General features: G+C 53.0%; 1 protein-coding gene across 6 annotated transcripts; it reads left to right on the forward strand.

The window, feature by feature from the left end:
* Positions 1–25,267, forward strand: LRSAM1 (leucine rich repeat and sterile alpha motif containing 1). Of its 6 annotated transcripts, none has more exons than XM_030507021.1 (25): positions 1–85; positions 2,760–2,943; positions 4,455–4,511; positions 6,029–6,073; positions 6,718–6,795; positions 7,662–7,730; positions 8,447–8,531; positions 9,313–9,434; positions 10,611–10,701; positions 11,648–11,778; positions 12,388–12,417; positions 13,249–13,371; positions 13,456–13,595; positions 14,011–14,055; positions 15,026–15,096; positions 16,108–16,207; positions 17,115–17,202; positions 17,882–17,956; positions 19,401–19,481; positions 21,325–21,420; positions 21,986–22,084; positions 22,743–22,874; positions 23,267–23,348; positions 23,644–23,792; positions 24,261–25,267. In XM_030507021.1, exons 2-25 carry the CDS (start codon positions 2,872–2,874, stop codon positions 24,384–24,386), a joined length of 2,187 nt encoding a protein of 728 aa, XP_030362881.1. In that variant the 5' UTR covers positions 1–85; positions 2,760–2,871; the 3' UTR covers positions 24,387–25,267. The 6 variants fall into 6 exon arrangements, with proteins under 6 accessions (XP_030362881.1, XP_030362880.1, XP_030362884.1 ...); XM_030507020.1 differs by lacking the exon at positions 17,115–17,202 and adding an exon at positions 17,561–17,678; XM_030507024.1 differs by lacking the exon at positions 19,401–19,481.
* Positions 25,268–27,037: the final 1,770 nt, after the last annotated feature.

Genomic DNA, 27,037 nt, shown 5'->3' on the forward strand with positions numbered 1-27,037 from the left:
GAGTGAGGCGCTCTGGCCGCTTTTCTCTATGGGCTCCGTGGTGTCATGTGACCGCGGCGGTGTGGCATCATGGCGGCGGGCAGCGGTGAGCGGGGCCGGGCGATGGGGGGGGCGGCACCGGGGGCTCGGTCCGTGCGGGGCTCCGGTACCTGCGGGGTTCGGTCCATGCGGGACCTGGCGGGGCCGGGCTGCGGCGGCTTCTGCCTCGCCCGAGCGTCCGCGGCTCCGTGCGGGCTCCTCAGGCTGCACCCGGCTGCTCTGAGGGGCGGGCACGGGGCACCCGCTGCTGCTGCCTCCGCAGGGGCGGGCGGCGCTCTGGGAGCCGGCGCTGCCCCGGCTCGTCGCTGCTGCCCGCGCCGGTGGCGGGGCCTCAGGCACAGCCCGGCTCCGTTCTGGCTGATAAAAGAGTAAAAGAAGAGGAGGACGGAGGAGGAGCCTTTGGAAGCTGCGCGGAGCCGGGGAGGGGGACACTGCAGGGCAGCCCTAGAGAGAAGAAGAAGAGAATAGTGACAAAAAGGGAAAGACAAAAAGGCTGAGAGGCAGAGCTGGAGCTGGTGGAGAGGAGATTTGTTTCAGGCATTGCCAGGGGAGGTCTGTGGCGGGATCAGGCGGAGCCTGGTTATGACAGGGGTGGTTCAACTGGTGCAGCAGCTCCAGCACAAAGAGCAAACGTGCTGTGGGAGAGGAAGCTACAAAGCTGCGGTTCGTTTCTGTCTCCTCCCTGAGCCTTGTTTCTGTGCATGTCGGGCTGCAGGGCTCGGTAACCTTCCTGTCAGTGAGCCGGACCCGCACCTTGGGAGATGGCTGGGGGCAGCTCTGTCCTTCATGACCAAGCAGCACTGCCGCAGGAGCCCCGCTTGGCTCCAGATGCTGGCTCTCACAGCTCCATTGCTGTGCTCCTGAGCATGCTGCCCAGAGAAAATAAACTCTCTGTTCTCGCCCAGATGGTTCAAGTCTCCCTCTATTGGGCTCACTGTTACACTTCTGCTCTTCTCTCATCTTATTCCAGGCTTATCCCCAGCTGACTCTTTCTGCGTTGCTGGTTTTTGCCCCCTGCTCTCATGCAGCCTCAGGTCAGCCCCTTTTTCTCCTTAATTTTATTGCTCAAGCTGGTCCCCACCTCTCTTTTCCCAGCATCCCAACTGGTACCCATGTACTTACCAGCTGGTGTCCCCATTTCTTGTCCAGCCTTAGCTTTCCGCCCTTTCCTCAAAACCTGTCAACAAACTCCCTTTTTCTCCCCTACTGCACCAGAGTCCCCTTCCAGAGCTGACAGGTTTCTGCCACCCCTTCACCCACCTGCAGTCCTGATGCCAGCAGGCATCTTGCTGCCATCCACTCTTCCCTCTCTGCTTCAATTTCTCTTCCCTTTACCCTTGCATCAGCTGCTGTCATTGCAACCACTCAGGTTGAATTAACAGAAAAACATTCTCCAGCTCCCAGTCCTCTAGTGACCCTGAAAAACTGAGCTACTGTTCTGGGGAAGGTCTGGCTGCCCTGTAAACACATATGTCAGTCTGACCTGCAGACACAGTGTGGGCAAAGCTCCTGGCTGCCTGGGAGGGCAGAGAGCACGTCCCAGCACGTGGCTGGGCAGCAGCGATCGGCTCTGGTTTGTAGTCAGAGTATTTCTGAAGTTAGATTCTTTTAGCTTTGCAGGCAGTTTTTCATAGAGTCACAGACTGGTTTGTGTTGGAAGGGACCCTAAAGCTCATCCACTTCCAACCCCTGCCACAGGCAGGGACACCTTCCACTAGAGCAGGTTGCTCCAAGCCCCTGTGTCCAACCTGGCCTTGAACACTGCCAGGGATGGGGCAGCCACAGCTTCTCTGGGCACCCTGTGCCAGCGCCTCAGCACCCTCACAGGGAAGAGCTTCTGCCTCAGAGCTCATCTCAATCTCCCCTCTGGCAGGTTAAAGCCATTCCCCTTGTCCTGTCCCTACAGGTCAAGAGTGTTACGCTACAGGAAATTGATTTGGCTTTATAAACCTGACTAAAGTTGTTATAAAATGACTTTAAGCTATGAGGGGTTTAAGCAGAATCTTTTCATCTCACCATGTTACTAAACTGGAGAAAGTTTTCCTGTGTGAGACTCTTGCTGCCTGGAAAGCAAATGAACCAAGTGTTCTGTTAACTTGGGACAACCCCTAAAGCTGAGAAGCAAAGTTTAGCTCTGGTACCCCCCTTTTCAGTGCCATCCCTGGGAGAAGCTGGGATGGGTGGATGTGCCAGAAGAGACTCTGCTGCACATCAGGTCCCTTGCAAAAGTTACCCACAGTTGAACTACACTGTGGTCCTGTTTATCCCCCCCTGCCCTGGAAGGGGAAGCATCTTTGCTGCTCTCAGGATCAGGAGTTTTTCACATTTCTAGTCTAACTTTATTCTAGAAGATTTTACAATTGTTTATTATTTGCCAGAATTGACTTTGGATTTAAGTAGTTTGGGTTTTGTCCTTGGTGCTTGATCTTGATACAGCTTTTTTAGTTGCTGTCCTAGAGTGGACCCTGTGTTTTGCTGATCACTCAGTAGCCTTTCTCTGTACACGCTCCAGCTTGACTTCGTTGATCTTGAGCAGGGGTGACCAAGACAATCAGCCCACCTCAGACACAGCAGTGCTTTTGCAGCTCATGTTAACACCTCTACCACGGAGAATGCTGAGACCTGCCTGTTTGATCAAGCCAGAGAAGGGGCTTAAACAAAGACAGTTGCTGAGACACTGATGTTTGTATTTTTCCCTTCCCCCCACCCCCATTTATTAGAGCACAGTTGTGTAGCCCGGGTTCCCCAGCAGACACGTACTCCAGGAGCCCTCTGCCGTTCTGTATGCTGATGGTTTGTGCCACTGAGGCACAGCTGTAGCCCAAACTGAAGATGCCACTTTTCTCCCGTAAGAAGAAACCCAGCGATGATGCTCGGAAGCGCCTTGAATACCAAATGTGCCTGGTAAGCAATGGCAGAGGCTGTTCTGTGGCTGCTCCTGGATGCCCAGTGGCTCGGTACCTCCCCTGCCTTACCAGTAATCCCATTCCTGATCTCACCAAGACAGCAGGTCACCTTCCTAATGTACATCAGAGAATTCCTGCTTTCCCTGTCTCCCTTTGCCCTCCCATCCACGGGTCCCCTTTGTGCTGCTTCCACCCCTCTCTGCCTCTGTGGTTCCATGTAATGTCCTCACCCACCCACCTCCTGCCAGCCTGCATATGGGACCCCATCACTCCTTTCTCCTCCATGTCCCTTCACTCTTACAGACCTCCCACTACACTTCTCCTACCAAGGAACCCGTAACATCCCCTTTCCCATCACACCTGGCTTTCCTTGTGCCCCTCTTTTGCTTCTTGTTTGATATCTTTTCTTCCTGTCACTTAGAAGATTAGCTTCTTAGATGCTGCTGTTTGTTTTCCTGGACTAGGATTTAGCCAGATGCTCTGGGGTAGATCCTCAGCAGGTTGCTGTCATGCCAGTGAGGTCACCAGAACTACCTGTCCTGCAGCAGCCACAGATTCAAAGTTGGCTTCTGAAAGCAATCTTCTTCTGACCCATCTCACCTGCTGTGCTGTGGGAGCTGCAGAGTGGTGCGGGCACAGGGGATCTGCTGTGCCCTACCCCAGAGGCACCTGCATTTTAGAAGTGACAAAATGATGGCTGTTGGATGTCTGTAAGGTGTTTTGGAAAGGAAGGCTTTGTTATGTACCAGTAATGAATCCACTTTTACTGAAGTTATTCAGTTGGAGGGTTTCTGTTCATTCCTGTGGGGCTGGGGAGGGACAGCTTAATCTGTCCATTCTAGGGTTAGTTCTGTATCACGTGTGCTCAGTTTAGCGTCAGGATGCACAGTTCTGAAGACTTAGCAGAGGCACTGACACAAGCAGGTTTTATTGCCTCGTGCAGTACCTTTAGTTTAAGAAAATAATGGATGTGGTTGATTTGAACATGGAAATACACTTCTGTACAGAAGCAGTGAGTCCTTGCTCCTTCTTGCACAGCAGAGCTGCTCTGCAGGTCTCATGGTGGCAGAAAGGCAACATGATTTTGGTTTCTGTGTAGAGCTCAGCAGAAGGTTGCTGTGCTGGGTGAGACTTGCCAGGGACACAGCAGGCTCTGCCATAGGCTGGGGTGCCAGTGCTGCTGTTCCCAAGAAGTGCTTGAGAACCCATCGTTTCCTTTCCATATCCGTTCAGTTAAAATTGCAGAATTGGGCTGTGCTTTGGTTCTTCAAGCAGAAATCCATTTATTGCACTAAAAGGCTTTATCTGCAGTTTGGTTTCCTGGCTCTTTTGCTTGCTGGAGCTGCAGCAGCACTCTCTGCTTTTAGTGTTGTCACTGAGTGATGGAGCTGCGGCAGAGAGCTGGCACTGCGTGTTCCAGGGAGGGACCAGTGCAGTGCTCTAGTCAGTGCAAGGGGTCATGTGTTTCTGCATGGTCTAATTCTCTGCGTGTGTATCTTCTCTTTCCAGGCAAAAGAAGCGGGTGCTGATGACACTCTGGACATATCCAAATGTGAACTTTCAGAGGTGTGTTCTCTACAGCTTCCAGTGTTAGCTCACGCTCACACAGTATTAGAGTCTGATTCCTCTGTCTGCCTCTTGCTACCAACAGTCAGATTTATCATGTCTGTGAGCCTTGAGGCAGAAATGGGTCCACTTATTCCTATTTTTGCTGAGCTCTGGCTTTCACATAGAGGCTTCTTCCCCCCATTTGCAGGGGGGAGTTGCTTCTCTTACGTGATGCTTCAACAAGATTTCTGTCCCAGGAATCCTTTTTCATTTGGCTGGATTGGAAGGGCAGAGTGGTCTCACACCCCCCACCAGTACCTTGGTAGGACCCTAGTGTGGGACCTGATGGCCTAGTTTTGCTAGTCATAAGGGAATTTGTTTGCCAAAGGTTGACTGTTTCTGATCTCAGAGCTCCAAAGTCTGCCACCTGCGGTTATTTTCCTGTAGAAGTGAAAATCCCTGGTTCCAGGCTACTGCCTGAGGATGGAAATCTCACTTCCAGCTTGGCTGCTTTTATGGCAGCCAGCTAAATTAGAAACAAGCTGTCTGCTGGAGTGTGAGCAGTTAGTGACAGACTGTCAGGCTTGCAGAAGAGACATAGCTCTTCCTTCTAGCAGCCAGGCAATCCTGGTAAGCAGAAGCCTGTTCCTATTTCACTTTCAGTTTTTATCATTGTCTTTTGTTTCTAAAATGTTGGTACCTGTGTCGCAGGATGCCTTTGCCAAGCAAGCTCATAGATATAGCACTGCTCTTTGGGGAGAGATTTGGGACCATCAGAAGCCAGCAGCATCTTGTGTGTTGGTTTGTGAGCTGTGTGGGACAGTCTGCAGGCCAGGCTGGGTAAGAGGGTGGCAGACAGAGGATGCACTGACCCAGCTCCTTTCTTAGCCATGGCTGGATTTGCATCCCAAGCAGCTCCATTTGGTTGGTACCACAAAACTCTGTCTTGCTGTTTCTTTTTAGCCTTTGTTGTTTCAATAAATAAACTGATCCATCAGTTTGGGTTTAAAATTAACTCTAGACAAGAGTTTGTGCTGCATCCATGCTGCGGAGCAGGTCACAGCGCTCAGCCTCGCCTGGCAGGGGCTGGATTTGCTGACATATCCCCTTTCTGTCTGCCCCTCTCCTGCAGCACTCGAGGACGCTCAGTCCTGCCCGTTGCTCACCTTTCTCATTGAGCTCTCAGCGTGTCTGCTGAGGTTGCAAAACCATTGAGGACATTTGTATGTAACTAACTGAAAATATGCCTGAACTCTTGAGTCATCAGCACAGTGAATATTAAACCATGGCAGGACTTGAACCTCTGCCTAAACCTCAGTCTGTGCTGTGCACAACAGTGTGGAGAGCTGCTGCAAGCTGTTTAAGTGGAACCTCACCAAGAAGTCCTGGCATCCTGGGCCAACACTGGGCCAGTCATTTTAAGTATCACTTGTGTTTTCATTACTTATTCACACTTTGCAGGTGGATGCTGTAGAAGTGCTTACAAAGACAGTCTCGTGAGAAGCCTGACACCACTGTTCTCTAATTGTTTTTAGGTTCCTTATGGGGCCTTTGCAACTTGTAAAGTCTTGCAAAAAAAGGTAATGCTGTAGTCAGAGCTTATTAGCAAATTCCATTGTTATGCTTGAGTATTACTGTTGTGTTTGAAATGACTGTATGGGGTTGTTTATATGTTGCTTCAGAAGAAGTTTGCTTGTAATGAGTTTGGATACTTGTATCATATTCATAGAGAGCAGTTTGGGTAGGAACTAATCCTGTGTGTGTGCTTTAGAGCTAACTTCTGTGATAGAAGATCATAGAATCATGGAATCACAGAGTGGTTTGGGTTGAAGGGACCTTAAAGCTCCTCCAGTCCCAACCCCCTGCCACGGGCAGGGACACCTTCCACTAGAGCAGGTTGCTCCAAGCCCCTGTGTCCAACCTGGCCTTGAACACTGCCAGGGGTGGGGCAGCCACAGCTTCTCTGGGCAGACTTGTTCCAATCTTGTTTCTGTCTTAGCCTACCTAATGATATTTCCCATGTAAGGAACTGGGCTCTTGTTTAGATCTTATGGTAAATGTTTGACCTTCTGTGAAAATCCACTTAATATTTTAATATTTTATATGCTACTGAATAAGATAGTGAACTCTTATACAGCCTCCACAATTAAATCTCAACAGATGTGCTTGTTCTAGACAGCAGTGTCTCTTGTGTTCATGTTTCAATGGGGTTTTTCCTCCTCAGGTGCTGATTATTCATACGAATAACCTGACATCTTTAGTTCCCAAGTCCTGCAGCCTCTTGAGTCTTATAACTGTGAAGGTAAATGTGATTCTTAACAGTTAATCTGCATTTAATCTATTTTCCTTGCATTCTAGCTGCATTAAAACCCACTAGCCCAAATAAATCCCTTCTGTCTGACTGCCTTTGCCAAGAATCAGTAACAAGGTGTGAAACCTGCCTTTCACAGATACCAGTCACTGAGCGGTTTGTGTAAGATCAGAATCAGTCCCAGGACTCATTTATCCTATTCATAATCCCACGCTTCCCCCTCAACGGCCTCTCCTAGTGGTGCTCAGTCAGAGCTGAGTGTGTTATGGGGTAGATCCATCTCTTCTGCACTGGTGGGTCATTTGAATGTGAACAGAACTGGTAGTGGGTGATCATGTGTGATGGGGCCATACCTGTCACACAGCTGCTGTGGGCTCTCAGCTTCACCAGCCTGGTGCTGTGGTTGCACAAGAGGCAGAGTCATTCCAGGCACTCGCGTCCCCCCATGGAGGGAGGTCTCCAGGCATAGTCCTGTGCTCTCCCCATGCCAGCGCTGGTGTTGGAGCAGTTCAGCTTCCATGGAGCAGCTCAGCTCACTGATCCTGCAGAAAACGTCTTTCTCTGCCAGGCTGGCTCCATGGAGATGATTTAACCAGTTGGCTCATCCAGTTTTCTGGAACGGCTCCCTTGGTGTCAGTGCTTTCTCCAGTCTTTGGTTTGTTTATCCATCTATAGAGGCTTCAGTTTTCAAATGACCTACAAGAATCAAGTGCCTATGTCTCTTTGAAAACTTAAGCCATTTTCAAAGCCCCAATGCAAGGGAAGTCATTTTCACTGCTAGATAACTCATGACCTTTTGTCCTTGCACCACGACTTCTTTTCCCAACCTTATTTGGTGAAATCACCTACTCCTCCAGGTTCTGGACCTGCATGACAACCAGCTGGCATCGCTTCCTGCTGATATTGGTCAACTGACGTCTCTTCAGGTAACGGATTTGCAGCTGCTTCCCAAGTGTTACAGGACAGCAAGGGGCTACTGCTATTTGTTTTATAATTAATCACAGCTTACATGATGCTGCTGATATTGTCAGATCTATCTCATTGACTTGGCTGTCACTGTTGAGCTGGCTTATTGGAGATGGAGAGCAGGAGAAGAGCTGGACAAGAGCAGGCATGCTGAGTTATGTAGTCCAGCTCAGTGCAAGGGCTCAGTCCAAGTGGCTCACACTGCCAAACAGAGCAGCAGCTTCCAGTCCTGTGGATTTCCCCAAATACTCAGGTTTTACATTCTCCCTGGTGTGATAATGTGGAGAGCTCAGTGCAGCGTGTCGCAGTGCACGCTGAGGGTCCCCTCTGCTTGGGGTGCAGCACAGGGTACAGCCACTGCTTCCTTGTGTGTCCCTGGAGGAAGGGACACTGCTTCCCAGTTCCTGCTTCTGGGCTCAGCACCTATGGCTGCTGTGGGTGGGAGTAGGGTTTCTCACTGCATGTGGTAGCCAGATGTACCCTGTATCCATGGCTTCTGGTAAATATATGTATATATGTGTGTGTGTATATATATGTATGTTTAACCCAGAAAGTACTGTCTAAATCCAATTTCAAGTTGTCCTTGTGGGCCTGGAGGTAGTCCCAGCACAGATGTGTAGAAGAGCTGAGACTTGTATAAAGAATATCTTGAATATCTTTTCTGTTAATACCTTAGGTCCTAAACCTTGAAAGGAATCTTTTAAAATGTCTTCCACAATCTATAGGAGACCTTGCCCAGCTCCAGATGCTCAATGTGAAAGGTATGGCACATGTTTCTTGCTCATGCTCTGGGCAAAGCACTGTTTAATGGGCTGGGTTGTGTTGAGCTGCATTAGTAATTATTCCTCTCAACCAGTGCAAGCACCAAATGGTTTATGCTACAAATGCTGAGGAAGAACATGAGAAAGATTTGAATTCAAACAGATCTCAAGGCAGGAGAAATCATCTAGGCAGAAAATGGGTCAGACTTGGCGCATATAAATTTAGGAGGAAAAGGAGACTGTTACAGGGAGCTGCTGCTGAAACAGGGAAAGATACGGAGGGTGAGGAACTTGGAAGTGCAGCTCAGTTCATTGCTGTATCTGTTTGCAGCACCTGGCTTCTGACCCTTAGATGTGCAGTCCCACACTCAGCCCCCTTTCTCCCATGGTACTTATACCAAAGGGAAGAGTCCATGGCAGGGGGTTTAAAACTGGATGATCTTAAGGTCCTTTCCAACCCAAACCATTCTATGATTCTATGTTAACAAATATTCTCCTGATAAAGAGCACAGATCCAGCCTGCAGCAGTGACCTCAGCTGAGAAGGTCATTTTGGCATGAGGAGCCACTGCTGGACCTGTGCACTGGGGCTGTGTGCAAGTAGATCTTGATCCCCGTTTGCTTTGGTGGGCAATGGCAGCCTTTGAAGTCCTCCCTCGCTCTGTAGTAGAGTACAGCAAATAAGTCATATGTATGGTTATGGTTTGGTGTTCCAGGAGGTGAGGTGCTGGGTCAGGCTTTGGAAGGTTACGTGGTACCAAGTGGCTTTTGTGTCTCTCGAGGTAACAAGCTGAAGGACCTGCCTGTGACTGTGAGCGGCCTGCGGAGCCTGCGCACCCTGGACATCAGTGGGAACGTGGTTGTGGAGCTGCCGCGGGGGCTGGCGCACGTCCGCACGCTGGAGGTGGGCACCCAGCGCCTCTGCTCCCCTCCACAGGCTGTGCATTCTGCTGCTCCCCTTCCCTCTTCTCAGTATGATAACAAATTCAGTGTACAACGTCAATCTTTAGAGTCTGGGTAGGACCCACAGTGGAGGGTTGTAACAAGGTTATATGAGGTTCATGGTGTCCAAAACAGCTTTTGTGCTGTTTTGGGCTCCTCCCTGCTTTGGGCTTTCCTGATCACTTATTGCCATGGTTTAATCGTGGCAGAAGGAGTACAAAGGGAATGAACTTCTTGGTGTTAACTACCAGGGCTGTCTCTGAGAGCACAGACTGTGCCTGTGGGCTCAGGTGGGCTCAGCCCCCTTCCACCAAGGCTGAGCCTAAATGAGCAGATGGGATATTTCCAGCGAGGTTTTTGCCTCTGTTGCTGTGACAGATCCCTGACTCACTGTCAGCCTCCGGCAGCTTCTGGCTCCCCAGAGTGCACAGTCAAAATGGGACAAGCATCAGGATTTTAATGGATGTGTTACCTTCTGGCTGCCAAACTTCTCAGTACCAAGTGGTGCAAATGTCAGACAACAGTGCTGACTCTGTCACCAGCATGGAGGATGGCAATAAATGCTCTCCGGTCTCAAACACACAACATGAGGCTTCATTTCTCTTGCAGGCAGTCTCTGAGGTGAGGGATCTGTGCAGCTTGCCCTGCTGTGTTTGATAAAGTGGTTCCTTTCTAGGCCTTCCTGCTATGCCCTTGCCTACAGGAGGCAGCATTAGGGCCTTTTGGTGGCCACAGTAGGACAAAACAGCAAGTGGTCCTTCTGCCCATTCTTAATGGTACTTCTCTCTGTGCCCTTTGTGTCACTGTCCCTTCCATGCATCATGCTTATGAGCTTCAGTACACTGGGAAGTGCTGGGCCTGCTTGTGCTTAAACACAAAGTAGACACATCTGCAAGAGGGAATGTTCCAGTGAAGGGCCAGCTCAGAAGCTCTCAAATAAGGGACAGTGGAATGACCTCTGAAAGGTGTCAGACACCCAGCAGAAATGCCATACAACCTCGTATTTATGTCAGGATTTAGGGTAATGTGAAGTTCTTACTCCATAAGTGAAATTCTGGGGAACTGCAAAGATAAGTGCAGTTGGACTCTGACTGGTCCATCAGAATAACCTGGAGCTCTGTGTGTTCTCTTTTTGGAGGCGCTGACCCTGGATGCCTCTTCCATGATCTACCCATCACCTGACATTTGCAGTGCAGGTACAGAGTCCATTCAGCAGTTCCTCTGCAAAGGTAAGCAAGAAGAGCCTGAGGGTGGCAGCGAGAACTTGGGGACCGCTCTGTGCTCTGACTGGGTGCTGTGGTGCTGTGGCATGTTCAGAGACTGCATTTGTGAAGGACAGACATCACATTGTCTCTGCTTGGGGTGGTTCCTGAGTCTCTGCATGCCTGGCAGGCTGGTCACTGAGTTCTGTGTCTTTGCTGGCAAACAGCAAAACAGGAGCCCTTCTTTGAGACTTGCTTCTCACTGTCACACTGAAACTGATAATGGCTTTGTTAAAACATCAGCATAGTTGGGTCAGAGAGTGGTCGAGTGACTGTAACAAGTCATTGCATCTCCCGTGGGTTTGTTTTCTCCAGTGGGAGGATTAGGCGTTGTCCAGATACAGCTGCCTTGGGACAACGAGATAGACTTGGTAGTCGCTGTAGGTCCCTCCTACCCTCATTTTCTGTGAGGAAGGACCCGGGGCCTGCAGATAGACAGGTTGTTAGGGAAAGGTGAAAACCAGATGGAAAGCTCAGAGGAGGAAGATAATGTCCTGTGAGTTTGTAATCACTGTGTTTCATGCAGACAGGAAGGTTTGGTAGGTTTTACACAGGGGAAGAGCCTCGTCAGAGCTTGGGCTAATCCCTGAAATAAAAGGACAGTCAGAACGAACTCTGGTATGAGCAGGAACATTCACAGCCTGGCAGAAGTCAACGTGCCTGTACCTGTGTGAGGGCAGCGTTTCAATCTGAGCAGGTTTGATCATCTTCCTGGTGGGAAGGGGTGGCACTATCTCAGAGCTTCTTGTTCCTAAGCCTGCCTGAGCTAAAGGAGCCCTTCTGGAGACTCATCTGTGTGTGGGGAGAAGGAGCACAGTTGGAAGCAGTCTCACGCACCAGCCAGCCCTCAGCCATGCTGCCAAGGAGGTCTGTAAGCACCAAATGTTCTTGTTTTGTGTCTGATGCCTTCCAGAGTGTGGAATTGCATACTATCCCCCCTCTCAGTACCCCCTCCCTGCCCTGGAAAGTGATGGAGGAGGAACATCCGTGGATGGGGTGGACAGGGCAGTGCATAAGTACCTGGAGGAGGAAGGCGAGTGGCAGGTGAGGCTCCACTGAATGTGAAGTCGTGCAAGAGGGGTTTGGATTTGTCTCTCTGCTCCATCAGTGGATCTCACAGCACCTAGCACATCATCCCTCATCACCTTCCCCACGATGAGATGGGTCTTTTGGGATTAAGAGGGCATCAGTGCTCAGAACCTGGCATAGCACTGTGGGCAAGGGCATTTTTCTGAGAGCTGAGGATGGGGTTACCACTGCAGGCTCCTGGAAGACTGATCACAAAGAACTTTCTGTCCTTGAAAGCAGTGACACGGTCAAGGGACAGGGGTGACAATGGGACACCGTGTGTGCAGCATGGTAAAACGTGGGTATTTTGGGGTTCCCAGCCAAGTGCTAGATGTGTTCAGCTCTGCCTAGGAAGGGTGAGGGTAGGTGTATAACTGTGATAAGCTGTGCTAATGCCTTGGCAAGTACAGGCTAGATTTCTTTGTCCCTGGAGAAGGGAAGGACTGGACTTTGTGCCTGTGTTAATTTTCTTGTGCCTTTGGTTGATGTCTTTACTCGCTTAGGGGAAGATATAATGTGGGCTAATAATACCTACAGTCAGTTGCTCCTGGGAGTAAGTGTCTGCTGATATTGCTTATTTTTCAGAACAAGTTCCTGGATTACGAGAAGAGGAAGGTAAGGATGAACACCTGCAGATACTTTGTCTGCAGCATCGGTCGGCTTCTACTTGTTTTCCATCCTTATATCTGTTTTTTCAGCCAAAAGTGAATGTTTGAGAACTGAGTTCTTGCAGAACCCCCCCAAAAACTGCTCACTTCTCACTGCAGGAGACAACTGGGAGCATGGGGGAATCTGTGACTGATTCATCTGACACACAGAGCTGATGAGCTGCAGTCTAAGCCCTGCCTTGACCCTTTGGCTCATAGTGCCACTGTTCCTGCTGTCTCCTAACATTCCTTGTTCCTGTCCTCCATTCCCTTCACCTGGCTGCATTTTTAGTTTGCTCTTCTTTTTATTTCACTGTCTCTCTCTTCTGCTGTGCAAGGCTCACTTTGAAACAGTGAGAAGCTCTTGTCATGCAGTTCACCTTTTCCTTTGGTTAGAGCTGCTCACAGCTGGCTGCTTTCTTCACTCTGTTGTTCTCAGACAAGGGAGTCCCCTCTCCATCTGGGATTGAGCACAACCTTAATTTGGGAGCTCCCTCTTCATTGTCTGTTTCAATTGTATGAGTTGATGCCCAGGGACTTTGGCTTCGTGACTATGAAGTGAGCAGTGGAGAGTTTGGAGACTGTCATAAAGAGAGCAACAGCTTCTGCTTCACAGTTTTTGGGTTCCTAAGAAGAGAATGTTTCCATCCCCTAGTCTGCCGTTTGGCTGGCTTCCTTGTCGTCAAAGGGATTGCTGTGCCTTAGTTTACAGTTTTGCCAGAATTAGTTCTTGCTTGGGAAGGAGCAGAGCCAGCATCTACTGAGCTCTGGCATTCATCTTTCTTCTTATTCCTCTCAGGAACAGAAAATGCAGGAGAAGCTGGAATTTGAGCGGCGCCTGAACATGGGGCAGAGAGAACATGCTCTGCTGGTCCAGCAGCTCAACAGTCAGAAGGACGAGATACTGCAGACAGTGAGAGAGGTTGGTCCGCTCTGGGCAGGCTCCATATAGGACACTGCCTTTCCCAAACTGACTGTGTCCTCCTTTGCTTCTCCCTTGCTTTAGGACCAGATGAGGCTGGAGGAGGGTCTGACCAAGCACCAGCGCTACCTGGAGGAGGAGCGCCTGAAGCTGCTGCAGCAGTTGAAGCAGGCAGAGCAGGGCATTGCCAGCCGTATCCAGAAGCTGCTGGAGGACAACCAGAGGTGGGTCCCGGGGGTCTTGCAGTGATCTCTGTCCCTCAGGGCCTTGTGTTCTTATGTTCCATTCTGAGCAGTTCATTTTGCTCTTTGTGAGTGTGATGGGGCTGGTCAGGATTGGTGTCTGCAGGAGTTGAACTGCCAAGGTCCCATTTAAAAGAAGTGGAATCTGACACATTAAAAAGTTGTGTTTCACACATACGTGTGCTGTTGGAGTTTTGCAGCCCTGAAAAAAACCTGAATTCCTCATGGAAGGTGCATATTTGAAGTATTTGATGTGCCTAGCTCTGCTGCAGACACCACGTTACCAGCCTGCTTAAAGCTGCTCTTCTGCACGAGAAGTAAAGTCGTTTTCTGCACTGAGGGAGTAGGATGTCCTGCTCAGCTTGATGAAAATGTCTTGTTTTATCTTCTTTTTTAGGCAAAAACAAAGTTCAGACATTCTGAAATCCTTGGAGAATGAGAGGTGAGTCTCCTTGGGATAAGCTCTTCTAGAAAAGGGGAAAGAAGTGGTGAAGAGGGCTGGGACCTTCCTTTCAGAGCCAAGTCTGAATCCACCTTAAGTCAGGAGAAGTTCGTCTCATGCCTGCAGCTGGTTCTGGTCACTGTTGGAGGCAAGACACTGGACTAGATGTGTCTGGGCTTGCCCAGTATGGGAAACCCAATGGGATGGTGAATTTACCTCTTTTTTCATCTGTGAATGGTCCTAGGTAAGGATTTTGGGAATGAAACCCTGTATTCCACTATGAAGGAATCCTACATCTGTTGGAAAGCAAGGCATTTATGGAGGGTAATGGGTACAGGCTGGGAGGGATACATTGAAAGCAATGCTGCCATTCAGCCAACACTCTGAGCTAGCTTTGCCACCAAAAGTGGTTGTCCCCAACTCTCCCTCCCTTCAGCCAACTGGATGGGGACACTGACCTGGCTGAAAATAATCCCTTTGCATGTCTGATAGTTTTCCAGCCACACGAGTTCTTGATCTGGTCAGTGGGGTTGAGTGTGTTTGTGCTGGGGCAAGGGCAGGGGAGGTGGGAATGGAGGCCAGGCTGCTGCTTTCAGTGGCACTGTGCGCTTAGGTCAGTTTTAAGGTGCTCCTCAAGCCTCAAGAGAGAGAAAAGCAAATCAAGGGACCAGCGTGGTGGTGGTGGGAGTGCATGCACCTTGCATAGGTTGTGTGTCCCTCAGAAGGATCAGCGTTCCAGTTTAAGAAGCAATTGTCCCTGTGGTTTTGAGCAAAATTTATGTTGTCTCCCATAGACTTAGAGGTTTCTTACCAAGGAATCACAGAGACTTTTGTGTCTCTGATAAGCACCTGGCTTTCCTGAGCTGCTGGCAGGGTGGGTCTGCTCAGCCCTCAGGCTCTGAGCTGGGTGGGTGGAGAAGTGAGATACTTGTTTGAAGGGGTGGCTGAATTGTTCTTGTTTGTTCAACAGAATAAGGATGGAACAACTGATGGCAATAACACAGGAGGAGACAGAGCAACTACGCAGAAAGGAAGTGGCTGGTACGTCCAAATAGCTCTTTGGGGTGGTAAGGTGTAAGAAGGACCTGGTTCCTCTGGAGATGTCCTGAATAGGTGACATGGGAGATGCTGTGTCACACACACATTCTTGCTGTGTTGCTTGGTGCAGTGGGGTGAAGCTGTGGGGGGTAGCACTGCACATGTACCATAGCTGATCCTCTGCTTCCCCTTCAGCTCACTGCTGGTTCTTCTTGAGGAGCAGGCTGTGCTTGTGTTTCATAGGGTCATGGAATGGTTTGTGTTGGAAGGGACCTTAAAGCTCCTCCAGTTCCAACCCCCTGCCATGGGCAGGGACACCTTCCACTAGAGCAGGTTGCTCCAAGCCCCTGTGTCCAACCTGGCCTTGAACACTGCCAGGGATGGGGCAGCCACAGCTTCTCTGGGCACCCTGTGCCAGCGCCTCAGCACCCTCACAGGGAAGAGCTTCTGCCTAAGAGCTCATCTCAATCTCCCCTCTGGCAGGTTAAAGCCATTCCCCTTGTCCTGTCCCTACAGGCCCTACAGCTTGTCACACAGGAGTTTGTGAGGCTGAATATAAGCACACAAAGTGCTTTGTATTCCCGAGGTACCAAACACATGTTAACTGATGAGGTTCATGAGGCAGGAGGTGGATGGTCCTAGGGAGCCTTTTCTGCTCGTGATGACCATGAACAGATCACTGGGGTTGCAAGGGAGATGGTGTGTGTGTTGTCACCCCAAGGATGGGTTACTTGCAGTGGGATGGGCAGAGCTGCAGCCATCTGAGGGTCAGTGGAGCAGTGACTGGGCTCCTGCAAGCACTGAAGAGATGCTAGCAGAGGCAGAGCAGAGTTTGCTCAGCTAATTTCCCAAAAATAGCTGCGATTCTTGCAGCTGAATGAGTCTGCTCTGAAAGGAATGAAATGGAATGAGTGAGAACAGGCTGGAAATGAGGGAGAAGTCACTGTTATCTGCAAGTGTAGCCTGTTCTAGACACCCTCTTCGATGCAGACTGACAACCCTTCTGTCCCCCAGCTGCCATGCAACAAATGCTGGCTGAGAGCTACAAGAACAAACTCATTCAAATGACCTATGAGTCTCGTCGGCAAGACCTTGTCAACCAGGCCTGCTCCAGGTACAGGGGGAGGGGCTGGGGCTGGTGGCACTGCTATAAATCCCTTTCTTTCCAGCAGAATTCCCATATATAATGGTGTAATTCCCATATATACACACACCCAGGAACTGCAGCTGCTGGAATACAGCAGGACAGTGGTGTGAGAGCAGGTGGCAATGCAATTTAAAGAAACTCTCAAACTTGTTTAAATGAACCAAGTTCTGACCACAAGCAGCTGCATGTTCATCATGCCTTTGATGAACTACCACTTTTTTTACACTGTTTATTTGATTTTATACATTCTGCTAAATATGGAGGATGAAATTAGACTGGTCTTCCTGAACTGGTTTGTTAGCCAGTTCAGAGTCCAGCTCCAGCACAGGACTCCTTTGCTCACCTCCCAGGGTTGTCTCAAGGATGCTGTTTGTGCATACATAGGACTTGTTGCCTTGCTGTAGGTGCAGAGTATTCTGGCCCACTCTATTTACAAGAAGGTGAGAAGGTTTGATCTGAACAGAACTAACCTTGTGTGCCTGTGACCTGCCCAAAGGGCAGTGGGCAGACATGGTCCTGCCTGCAAGTGCAGGCAATACATGGCTGGCCATGTTGTCTGTGGCCATCAGCACATTCTTTGCAGTGCAGAATGCCAACCCAACACCTCGCTGGGGCAGCAGCAGCCCTGGGTTGGACCTCAGGCTGTGCTCATGCAGGAAGCAGTGCTGCTGCTCTGGCTGGCTCTGTGGTGCAGGTTTGGTTACAGGGAAGGAGGTTTGGAATCTGTCAGCCTTCAGCTGTGCAGTGCCATGGCTCTTCCTCCTTATCCAGTGACAGATTTCTCCATTCCTGGATTCCCTGTTTGCTTTTCCTCTTGTTTGCATCAAGAGTCTCAGCCCCACAGTAACCCCATGGCAAATCCATCTTCTTGCAGCCTAGCTGAGATGGATCAGAAGTTCCAGCAAATCCTGTCTTGGCAGCAGCTGGATCAGAACAAAGCTGTCGGTCAGATCTTGCAGCAGGTAGGCAAAGTGGGGGGTCAGGGAAAGGAGCTGCACTTGAAAGCAGCATGAGAATGGATCATGGGAGCAACAGGGGCTGGGCTGGGCTGGTTGCAGAAGTGATTTTATTTAACACTATGTGCTGAACTCTGAGAATCTGGTATTCCAACAAATTGACTTGGGTGATTGAAAGAAAAATGCATTTATTTTTGAAGAAGACAGAGGCACGGACCATGGGAAGCAAAACTGGTCTATGACTAATAGAGAAGATGTTGAGGCAGAAGTCCTGTCTCTTTGGCAGGTTTCCTGGGTGGCTTGGGGCATTTTCAAAGCCTCTGCTCTTTTTGAATACCTCATTTTGAACCCAAGACCTGTGCAGCTCATTTTTCAGTGCTGGGCAGCCCTGTCCTATTGCACAGCCTGGGGGGTCAGTGCTGCTGAAAGTGAGAGGTGGGCTTCAGACAGAGCATTCCAGCTGTGTGATGGAGAACGTGAATGTAAGCTCTGTGTGTCTGTCTGTGAAGTGGGGTTTACCTTTTGGGACTCTGGGGTCTAAGTCATGGTGTAGTCAGGGCACTGTTGCCCAGGGTGAGCACTGTTCAGATGCTCGTACCTGAGTCACTGCAAGGCACCAGAGTCTCATAGCCCATTTGCAGCTGCATCAGCAACCTCACTAAGCAGGATTTTGCCTGTCTCTTAGATTGAGATGCAAAAAGCTGCCTTTGAAGCTCTCCAAGTGAAGAAGGATCTAATGCACAGGCAGATTCGGAACCAGGTGAGTCAACAGCAGAGGAAAGAGCAGCTCAGCTTATACACCATTCGATGAGACACCTCTGAGGACGATCAAAGTGCTGTGAGCACAAAGCAGGGTCTGGAGGCAGTGAAGAGCTGTTGCATTGCTGAGAGCTCTGTACCAAAGCTTCAGGCAGTCTCCCAGCTCCGTGCAGATTCATGGAAGTAGTGGAATTGCCATTGCTTCAGTCATCTCAGCACTGATGTGGATGAAGTGCTGGAGAGTTGTCACTAGAGGACACACCTGCACTGGCTCTGCAGGGTGATCTGCAATTGCAACTGTGATTTCCTTCAGGTTGTGTACTTGGCAGGGCTGCTGTTTCCACATGAGTCCACTGCATCTCCATCTAGCACATCAGAACTGCACCTTCAGCCATAAGTTCACCTTTTCTTTCCCATTCCCAGCCTGCCATTCTGAGCTCCATTCTGCAGAAGGTGCAATGTGATAGCTGGGGGAAGAGCAAGAGCTGGTGGAGGAAGTAGTGGTGGTTGATGCAGGAAGATGGGGGCTGGTTTCTGACACAGTGCTCCAGAGTCTTTCCTCTCCTCATCTGACACTAACAGAAAGTCTCAGATCAGGAGTTGGTGGATGAGCTTAAGAGCTTGGATATACTGACTCACTCAGTGACCAGTCACTGCTAGAAGCCTATGGATTGCACATATATAATCCAGGATCTGAGTCTAAGAAGTCTCCATTGCTTGAGTTCATCAATAAGAGCCTGCAGTTTGCTCACATTTGTAAAGAAGGGGAATCCGTGCCTTGCTGCCATGGCTGGACCTTTTACTGTTGAAATCCAGCCACCGCCCAGCACCGTGCCTGGGCTGTGAGCGGGCAGGAGCAATGGGTACAGCCTGCTGCAGAGCCTCGGTGTCAGCAGGACTTCCATGGTCGTGGCACACATTAAGCAGCATGGCCTGGAGATGTAGCTGGCCTGGCAGATGGGTGAGCTGGGCTCTCATCTTGGCTTTGCTCTGGGATCTTGGGCAACTCACTTCACCTCTCTGTGTCCCAGTTGCCCCACCTGAAAGAGCATTATGGGCTTTGCTGGAGCATCTGGAAAGCAGGACCCTGCCCCAGTTAACCTGCAGTTTGAGCAGTGGTGCCAGGAGGGCTTTGACCATCAATTGCTGCCTTCCAGAGTGGCTGCTAAGGGCCTGGCTGAACAAACTGATTGCAACGTGCTTCTAGACCTGAACAGAAGGTGTTTAGAGTAGAGAGATAAGTAGAGTGCAGGGACAAAGCTCCTCAGGCAAATCCAGAGTGACCCTGTGAACATGCATCATGGAAGGGCATTAGCAGGTTCCCCAAATGTCTGGGGGGCTCTGCAGTGCCATCCCTCCCCCGGCAGCAGTTAGACCTTGTCTTAAAAGAGCATCGATGGAAGTCATTTCAAATGTCAGTAAAAAATGTTTCATCTTCTGTTTAGATTAAATTAATAGAAACAGAGTTATTGCAGCTGACACAGCTGGAGTTAAAGAGGCAAGAACTGGACACAGAGACGCTGCAGGTATGTAGGGGGCTGCCCTCACCCTCCCTCTGCTCTGGGATCGCCAAAGCTCCACTTGCTGCTTCTGCTCCAGATGGTTTTATGCTCAGTCAGGAGGGGACTTACCCCCAGGACACCACAAACCCCTCTGTTGTGGGAACATCGCTGCTGCTCCTCATCTCAGTGCATTTCAGGGCAGGGGCAAAGCAGTGGCCCTGGCAGCAGGGGCAGACCCAGGTTTGCTGGCTGGGGAAGGATTTTGGGATGCAGTTGTTGGCTGTCCCAGGAACACCGCCTGCTGCACATCGCATGTTCTTACACTGTTGTGAGTGCTCTGGTTTTAAACACCTGCCAGTGATGGCTGTCAGCTCTCCCCTTCATTCCTAAGCCCTGTCTCGCAGGCTCTGCCCCACCATCACACCATTCGAGGGGCTGACTTCAGCAGCAGCCACGCATTGAGGAGTATCAAGTTTGGCTTAAGCTGCTTGGCTTTGAATTCTGTTACTGCACCTTTGCATCAGTTGTTGTCCCGTGTGTGCTATTTGCCAGGTTAGGTCACCTCTTCAGTCAGCCCCAAATCAGTAGCAAACAGCATGGACTTCCCGAGAGTGCTGCACAGAGTGGGTTGGTGGGTGCTGGCTTCAGACAGGGCTGCCTCTGAGCCCTGTGCTGGACTCCTGGAAGAGCAAGATTTGGGTTCTGCTACCTTAATTCATGCAGCTCCTCCATATAACGCTGCAGTGTTGGGGTCTGATGGTGGGGGACAGCCCAAAGTTCATGCAGGCAAGACCAGGGAACCTCAGATGACACTGGGCTGGGGTGACTCCTGCTAGGTGACCACAGGAGCTCCAGGGCAGTGGATCTGCCCTGGTACCCCTCTGTGGCCTGGCAGGCAGCACAGGATGTTTGCAACTTCAGCACTGAGAAACAAGGCTCAGGCACCTTCATCTGTCTGGATCCCCCCTGCCCTTTGGTGGTCTCCAGCCTGAGGGTTCCCTGTGGTGACTGAACCCCCAGTGCACAGGCAGTGCCACAGAGCAGCAGAAGCTTTTCTGCAGAGATGTCACATACCCCCCCCTGCAGCAGAGAGATGCTTCCTCCCCAGTGCACAGGGGCTTTGGTGATGAACTTGTTAAATCTGAAGAGCAGGAAGAACCGATGATCCCCTGAGCAAGGGAGGTGTTTGCTAAGGGCTCTTGCCAGGTCTGGGGAGTGACCTCGGGGTGTCGCAGTGCGGGTGGGCAGCAGAGCTCATCTCCAGGTTCACTGAAGCCTCCTGGGTTCTGCCTGGTTCAGCTGGGGCTGATCCATGCAGAGATGCCACATGGATGTTCCTGAGGCAATTCCCCTCTCCTCATCTCCCAGCAGAGTGGCTCAGTGCTGACTTACCTTGCCCTGGCACCCATTGGGGTTTGGTGTGAGACCCCAATGAAAGCAAGCTCCCCAAGGGCATGAGGAGGTTGCTGCCTTACCTGTCCCACATGCCTGCAGGCTTCTAGACCTAGTTTCCAGGTGGTCTTTCTCAGTTAAGGAGGGAAACCACAAACACTTGTAATGCTGTTAACTGAACTTGTGATGGTGGTGAGAGCTGCTGCAGGTCCTGGGCTGCCTGCGGCATGCTGGGGGCTGGACCATGAGCAATGGTCAGAGCAGGACCCAAAGAAATGGGTTCAGCTCGGCTCTGCTGTGCCAGCTCCTAGGAGAGGACTGGAGCTGTCTGCTCCAGGGCTGAGGGACATGGAGCTCAGGCTGCCACGTCTGCTGTGACCGTGCTGGGTATGGTGGGTGCTGTGCTGGGAATGCAGAGCGGGGGCTTGCAGCTATATGGCGTGGGGACGTGGGTGCTAGAGTCCTTCTGTTGCAGGGGGTGATCACAGAGCAACGCCAAGCACTTGGCTACCTGCTGCAGCAGCTGCTCAAAGAGAAGAAGCAAAGGGAAGAAGAACTGCAGCAGATTCTGGTAACGAAGGCCCTGAATTAGGTGCTGTAATGAGGGAGCGCATGGGCTGGCTGCAGGGCAAGAGTCCAGGGGTCAGCATGGGAATAAAGTGGGCTCTGAGGGGTTGGCTCCCATCCAGACACTAATTTGACCTCAGGAAGCGCTAATGTAAGCTCTCGGGGGCAGTTTGCACTACTGCAGCATGAGGCACTGCTGCCATCAATCCCCCTTTGGGAAGGGGAACTGGGGAGGGGGAATAAGCACAATCCCACAAGTGCTCCACATGTGGTCTTGTAAACCAAAGACCTCCAGCCTCTCCTGAGCTTCAGGAGACCAGGCTGCAGTGCCTGGGACAGAGAGAGCAGCGGGGATGCACAGCCCTGGCCTGGCTGGTGGGGCCAAAGTGGGACCAGGCTGCAGAAGGCCAGAAGTGCCCATGTTGCCACGGCTGTGCCCATCGCAGTGCTCTGAGCTGGCCCTGCACAGCCCAGGCTGCTGGTTTCCCCTCCCTCACGTCCAGCTCAAGCTTCCCTAAACAGCCCTCGCAACGTGCTCGGGCTGTGGAATGAATGAGTTTGTTTTCCAGCTGGAAATGGAGGCAAAGAGCGAAACCAAACAGGAGAACTACTGGCTGATCCAGTACCAGCGCCTGCTGAACCAGAAGCCCCTCTCGCTGAAACTCCAGGTCACTGCTCAGTTACTGCTGCCCGTGTAGCTGTGCTCTGCCCTGCTGCACCCATGGGCTCAGCCGGGGCAGGGAGCAGGGCACAGGCTGAGCAGCCAGGGGAGAGCCCGGGCTGCCTGGCCTTTGGCCACCGTGCCCTGAGCAGGGTGCCCAGCAGCCCTCTCCCAGTGCCGCGTGTTGGAGGTTATGGGGCTGCCCAGCCTGGGAGGAGCCAACACCTCCATCATCCCACCATCAAGCTGCTTGCCAGGAGCAGAGGGCTCCCAGTACCTCCCAGGCAGGGCTTTTTGTTCCAGATAACACCCAAATTCCCCTGCCAATCCATGTGCAGCAGCTCCTGCCCATTCCTGCTTAACAGACTGAGCCAGGACTCTCTGCTGCTCACACACAAGAGATGGAGCCAAGCTGTGCCCTTTGTTATCAGCTGGAGTTGGCAAAGCTGTGGCTGCTGCAGCTGTCGGCAGCGTTTCAGTCTTCCCAAAACACAACGTTATGAGCTGTGCTCATGAAACACCTCGGGCCAGAGCCCTGCTGGGTGTCTTGAGCTGTGTGTCTCCTGGCATGCAGAATGCTGCGAGCAGGGCAGAGGGCAGGGCTGAGCACACTGCCTGTCCCTCTGCCTGTGCTCAGAGCCACGTCTGGGACTTGTGTTTGGCAGGAGGAGGGCTTGGAGCGGCAGCTGGTGACCCTGTTGACGGAGCTGTCTGCTGAGCAGTACGTGCCAATCTTTGCCCACCACCGCGTATCCTTGCGAGCCCTCAGCACCATGACTGCCAGTGACCTGGAAAAGGTATGAGACAGCGGGTACACGGAGCGGGGTGACCCCGACCCAGCCTGCCCTCGCTGCGAGCCGTGCCCGTGGTGCTGCCCAGGGCAGGTCTGGCAGGAGGCCATGGTCATGCTCCTGGTGTCACTCCCAGCAAGGGGAGGTGCCAGAGCTGCTCTGGGCCCCGTCCTGGAGAGCATCGCAGGGTGAGCTGAGCCTGGGCTCTGCCTTTCAGCATCCTCCAGATGCTCTTTGTAGTAGAAATGGCACCGGGGGAATTCCCTTCTCTGCTTTGATGCTTGATGGAGGCACTTCCCTTGGCATGGCCGGGTCTTGCCAAGTGTTTGCCATGTCCCCTTGGGGCCATAAGTGTCCTTTCCCCTCCAAGAGCTAAGAGCCTTCCTCTTGCACTGCAGATCGGCGTGGCGGAGGCCGGCCTGCAGCGCGCCATCCTCCAGCGGGCTCAGGAGATCCTGGCTGTGGCCAAGACCATCCCAGGTACCACTGGTTCTTTTCTGTCTGGTCTCTTGATGTGTTTTACACTCACAACAGGTACCTGAGCCTTGAGGGGGGGGGATCTGTGGGGCCAGGTGCCCCCCTGTGGGGAGCTGCTGTGCGAGCAGAGGGGCAGGGAGCGCTGGTAGAGCTCAGGCTGCACTGTTAAGCTGCTCCCATTGACTTCAATATTTATTGGATCCTGGGCACCCATGTGCTTGCAGCCACCCCCATGCACATCGGGAGGTGGGAGGTGCGCAGCTCTCCCGGTGCTCAGACCTCCTGCCTGTGGTTGCAGAGCTGCTGAGGACGGAGGACACCGAGGTTCTTGCAGGCCCAGAACCCAATGGTCCCTGCGAGGAGCCTCCAAGCCCTGCAGTCCCGACGGCTCCACCACTGCAGTGGGACGAGAAGAAGTCGGAGTGTGTTGTCTGCATGGAGCAGGAGGTGAGACCCCGGCACACGTGTGGTGCTGGAGCAGGGGTGAAGTGAGGGCAGCAGCCCCGTAGCCCTGGGTAATGCCTGGATGCTCGTCCCTCAGCTCCTGGGCACAGCCAGGCTCAGGCATCACTATGGGGAGGGAGGCAGAGCAGGGCCGGGCTCCTTGTGGGCTTGGGAAGGGCCTTGCTGAGCTCTTGTGCTGGACTGTCCATGGAGCAGCCATGGGAAGCGTTCGTGGTGTGCTCAGTTCGGCCCTGACCTGTGTCCCTCTCTCAGACCCGCTGCACTCGTGCTCTGGCACAGCCCCATCGCTGGAGATCAGGGTGCAGGGCTCTGCCTCCCATGCTGTGACACCCCCGGGTGATCCCCATCCCCTCCAGCCCCTGTTCCTCCTGTGCTGGAGTATGGCAGTGCTGGGATGAGCGTTATGGGACACCTCCACCCTCCATGTCCTCTTCTCTGTCTCTCCTCCAGACTCAGATGATTTTCCTGCCCTGTGGCCACGTCTGCTGCTGCCAGAGCTGCTGTGAGCGGCTGCTCACTTGTCCCCTGTGCCGCAGGGACATCACCCAGTGCATCCGCATCTTCCACAGCGGCTAGGGGCAGGGCGGAGGAGGACGAGGCTGCCCAGCACCTCCACTGCCACCTCTGCTCGGGGTGATGCAACTCTGCTGCTCCATGTCAGTATGAGCATGACCATGACCAGCACTGCCCTCTCCATGCATGGCCGGGGCTGGCTGCGGCTGCACGCAGGAGCCTCGGCATCCCCCGCGTTCCCTGATGGTTGCTCAGCCTCCTCCTTGGGTTCCTTCTTCACCTGCGTCCCCTCCTCCTGCCTGCCCCTGCCCGCCCAGCGTCCTCTCGCCTGGGACCGCTGGGGGATGGAACTGGGTGCCCCTGTGGCCCCTCCTCGCTGGTGGATGTATTTGCCTTCAGAGATGCCCCTCGCTCAGCAGGGTCACAGTTAGTGCCAGCTCTGAAGCCACCATCACCCTGCAGCTCCCCGCTGTGGCCGGGCACTGCATCGAGCATGGTGCCTGGAGGGGGTGAATCTCCTGTGAGAGATGCTGACAGTGCCTGTGGCATGGCAGAGCTCTGGGGCTTTGCTCTGGTGACCCACAGGAGGGCGTCAGGGGCTGCAAGTGTCAGGGCAGCGTAAGGAGCTCCCTGTCCCCTAATTCAAGCTCCAGGACCCGAGGGCCCTGCTCTGCCCAGAGGAGCCCAGTGGGATCCCACATCCAAAAAACGTGCTGGGAGCAGGAGCGTGAGTCCAGAGCGAGGGGTGAGGGGCTGGGGCTGTGCTCGGCACAGCGCCGGGTGCCTCCCTGCACTGGTGGTACGTAGGTCTCCATCAGCATTAATAACAATCCCAAAGCATCTTCCATCTCTTGACCCTGAAGTATGAGATGCAGCGATATCCGGGTCCCACCGCAGCCCTTCCCCAGGAGAAGCTATTAAAGAGCAGCTGGTTTCTGCTGGTGCTTGTTTCCTGCCTGTTTCCTTCTGGAGGGGAGGATGCTTGAAAGCCAGGGGCTGCAGAGCAGCGGTAGAGCTGCCATGTGTGCGGCTCCTTTCCGACGTCAAACTGGGACAAATCTGAGGATGTTTAGATACTAAGAGAAAATCTTTCCCTGTGAGGGTGCTGAGGCGCTGGCACAGGGTGCCCAGAGAAGCTGTGGCTGCCCCATCCCTGGCAGTGTTCAAGGCCAGGTTGGACACAGGGGCTTGGAGCAACCTGCTCTAGTGGAAGGTGTCCCTGCCTTGTCCCCTGTCCCTGGCAGGGAGTTGGAACTGGGTGAGCTGTAAGGTCCCTTCCAACACAAACCATTCTATGGTTCTATGATCTTGGACTTCTGTGAGGGTGTTGCTTACTGCAGAGCAGCCCCGGGGAGTGGGAACCTCCACTGGGGTCACCTCATGATGCATCCCTGCACCCCAGGGACCACAGTGGGAGTCCCACGTGTCCAGCTGGAGAAGGAGGAGACACCCTGGAGCTCCTGCTGCCCCAGGCCTGCTGCCAACTGCCCCACCCCTCCATCTATTCATCCATCCCACCCCATCCCATCCCATCCCACAACTGAGCAGTGGCAGGGACTTTGACACTGCCAATTGCCTTCATGCCCTGGGCAGTGCTGGGGATGCAGTGGGTGCCAGGAGCCTAGGGCAAGGTCTGCTCCTGCCTGTAAATAAGTGCCAGCATTTCCTGGAGCTGCCCTTTGTCCCCCGAGCCCCATGGAGCTGCGTACAGGGACACCACACCACCATCATCACCTGGGGACAGGCAGCTTGTCCCCACTGAGTGCTTTCCTGTGTCACCCCAGCCTGAGACCGGGGGGGGATAAGTAATAATGAATCCCCTTCACCCACATGTGACCTCAGGCAGCGCCAGGGCTGCGGCCGCCCTTCGCTCAGCACAACCTCTGGGTGCCATCGGCGCGTCCCCTCTTGCCAAGCTGACCTTGGTGCAGGTGACACCCCGGGTCTGGTGTGAAATGCATGCACGGGAAGGGGGGGAGGCTGTTGTCCCCCATTGGTGAGCTCGTCCTAAACTAAAATCACAATAATAAACCGCACACGTGCTGTGCCTGGGAAATACTAAAACACCAGAACGAGTTTGTGAAGGGGCAGGGGAAGGAAAGGCAGGTTTTGGGGGCAGCAGCTCTCCTGGGCGGTGGAGGAGGAGCGTCCCGCTCCGGCGCCCACCGGCACCCAGGGGCCAGACTGAAGTTCAGCGTGGGGCGGCCCCGCTCACCCCGCAACACCTCCCACCTTCAAAAGCACCAGCACCGCGCTGGGTCCCGCAGCGCCATGGCCGTGGGGCTGGAGGCCGGCGGGGAGTGCGGGATCTGCTACGAGGCGTACCGTGGCGCCGGGGGGGGCCGTGCCCCGCAGGAGCTGCCGTGCCGCCACTCGCTGTGCCTGAGCTGCCTGCGCAAGCTGCTCAACCGCGCCGCTGCCGTCGCCTTCATCAGCTGCCCCTTCTGCAGGACTGTGGCGCTGGTGCCCGAGGGGCCTCCCGGCGCGATGCCGGCCCTGGGGACCCTGCCTGGGGACGAGGAGGAGGGAGGCGGCGGCGCCCCCCCGGCCCGCCCGGCGCCGGCGCGCCCCGTGGCGGTGGAGGTGGCGTGCGCGGCCCATGGCCCCGTCTTCGCGGTGAGCGGGACGGTTTCCCCCTGCGGCCCCGAGGGTTCGGGCGGCTTCGTGCTGGGGCTGCCGGGGCGAGGGCTGCTGCTGGACACGCAGCCCCCCCC

Source organism: Strigops habroptila, chromosome 15 (genome assembly GCF_004027225.2).
Source record: "Strigops habroptila isolate Jane chromosome 15, bStrHab1.2.pri, whole genome shotgun sequence".
Taxonomy (NCBI): Eukaryota; Metazoa; Chordata; class Aves; order Psittaciformes; family Psittacidae; genus Strigops; species Strigops habroptila.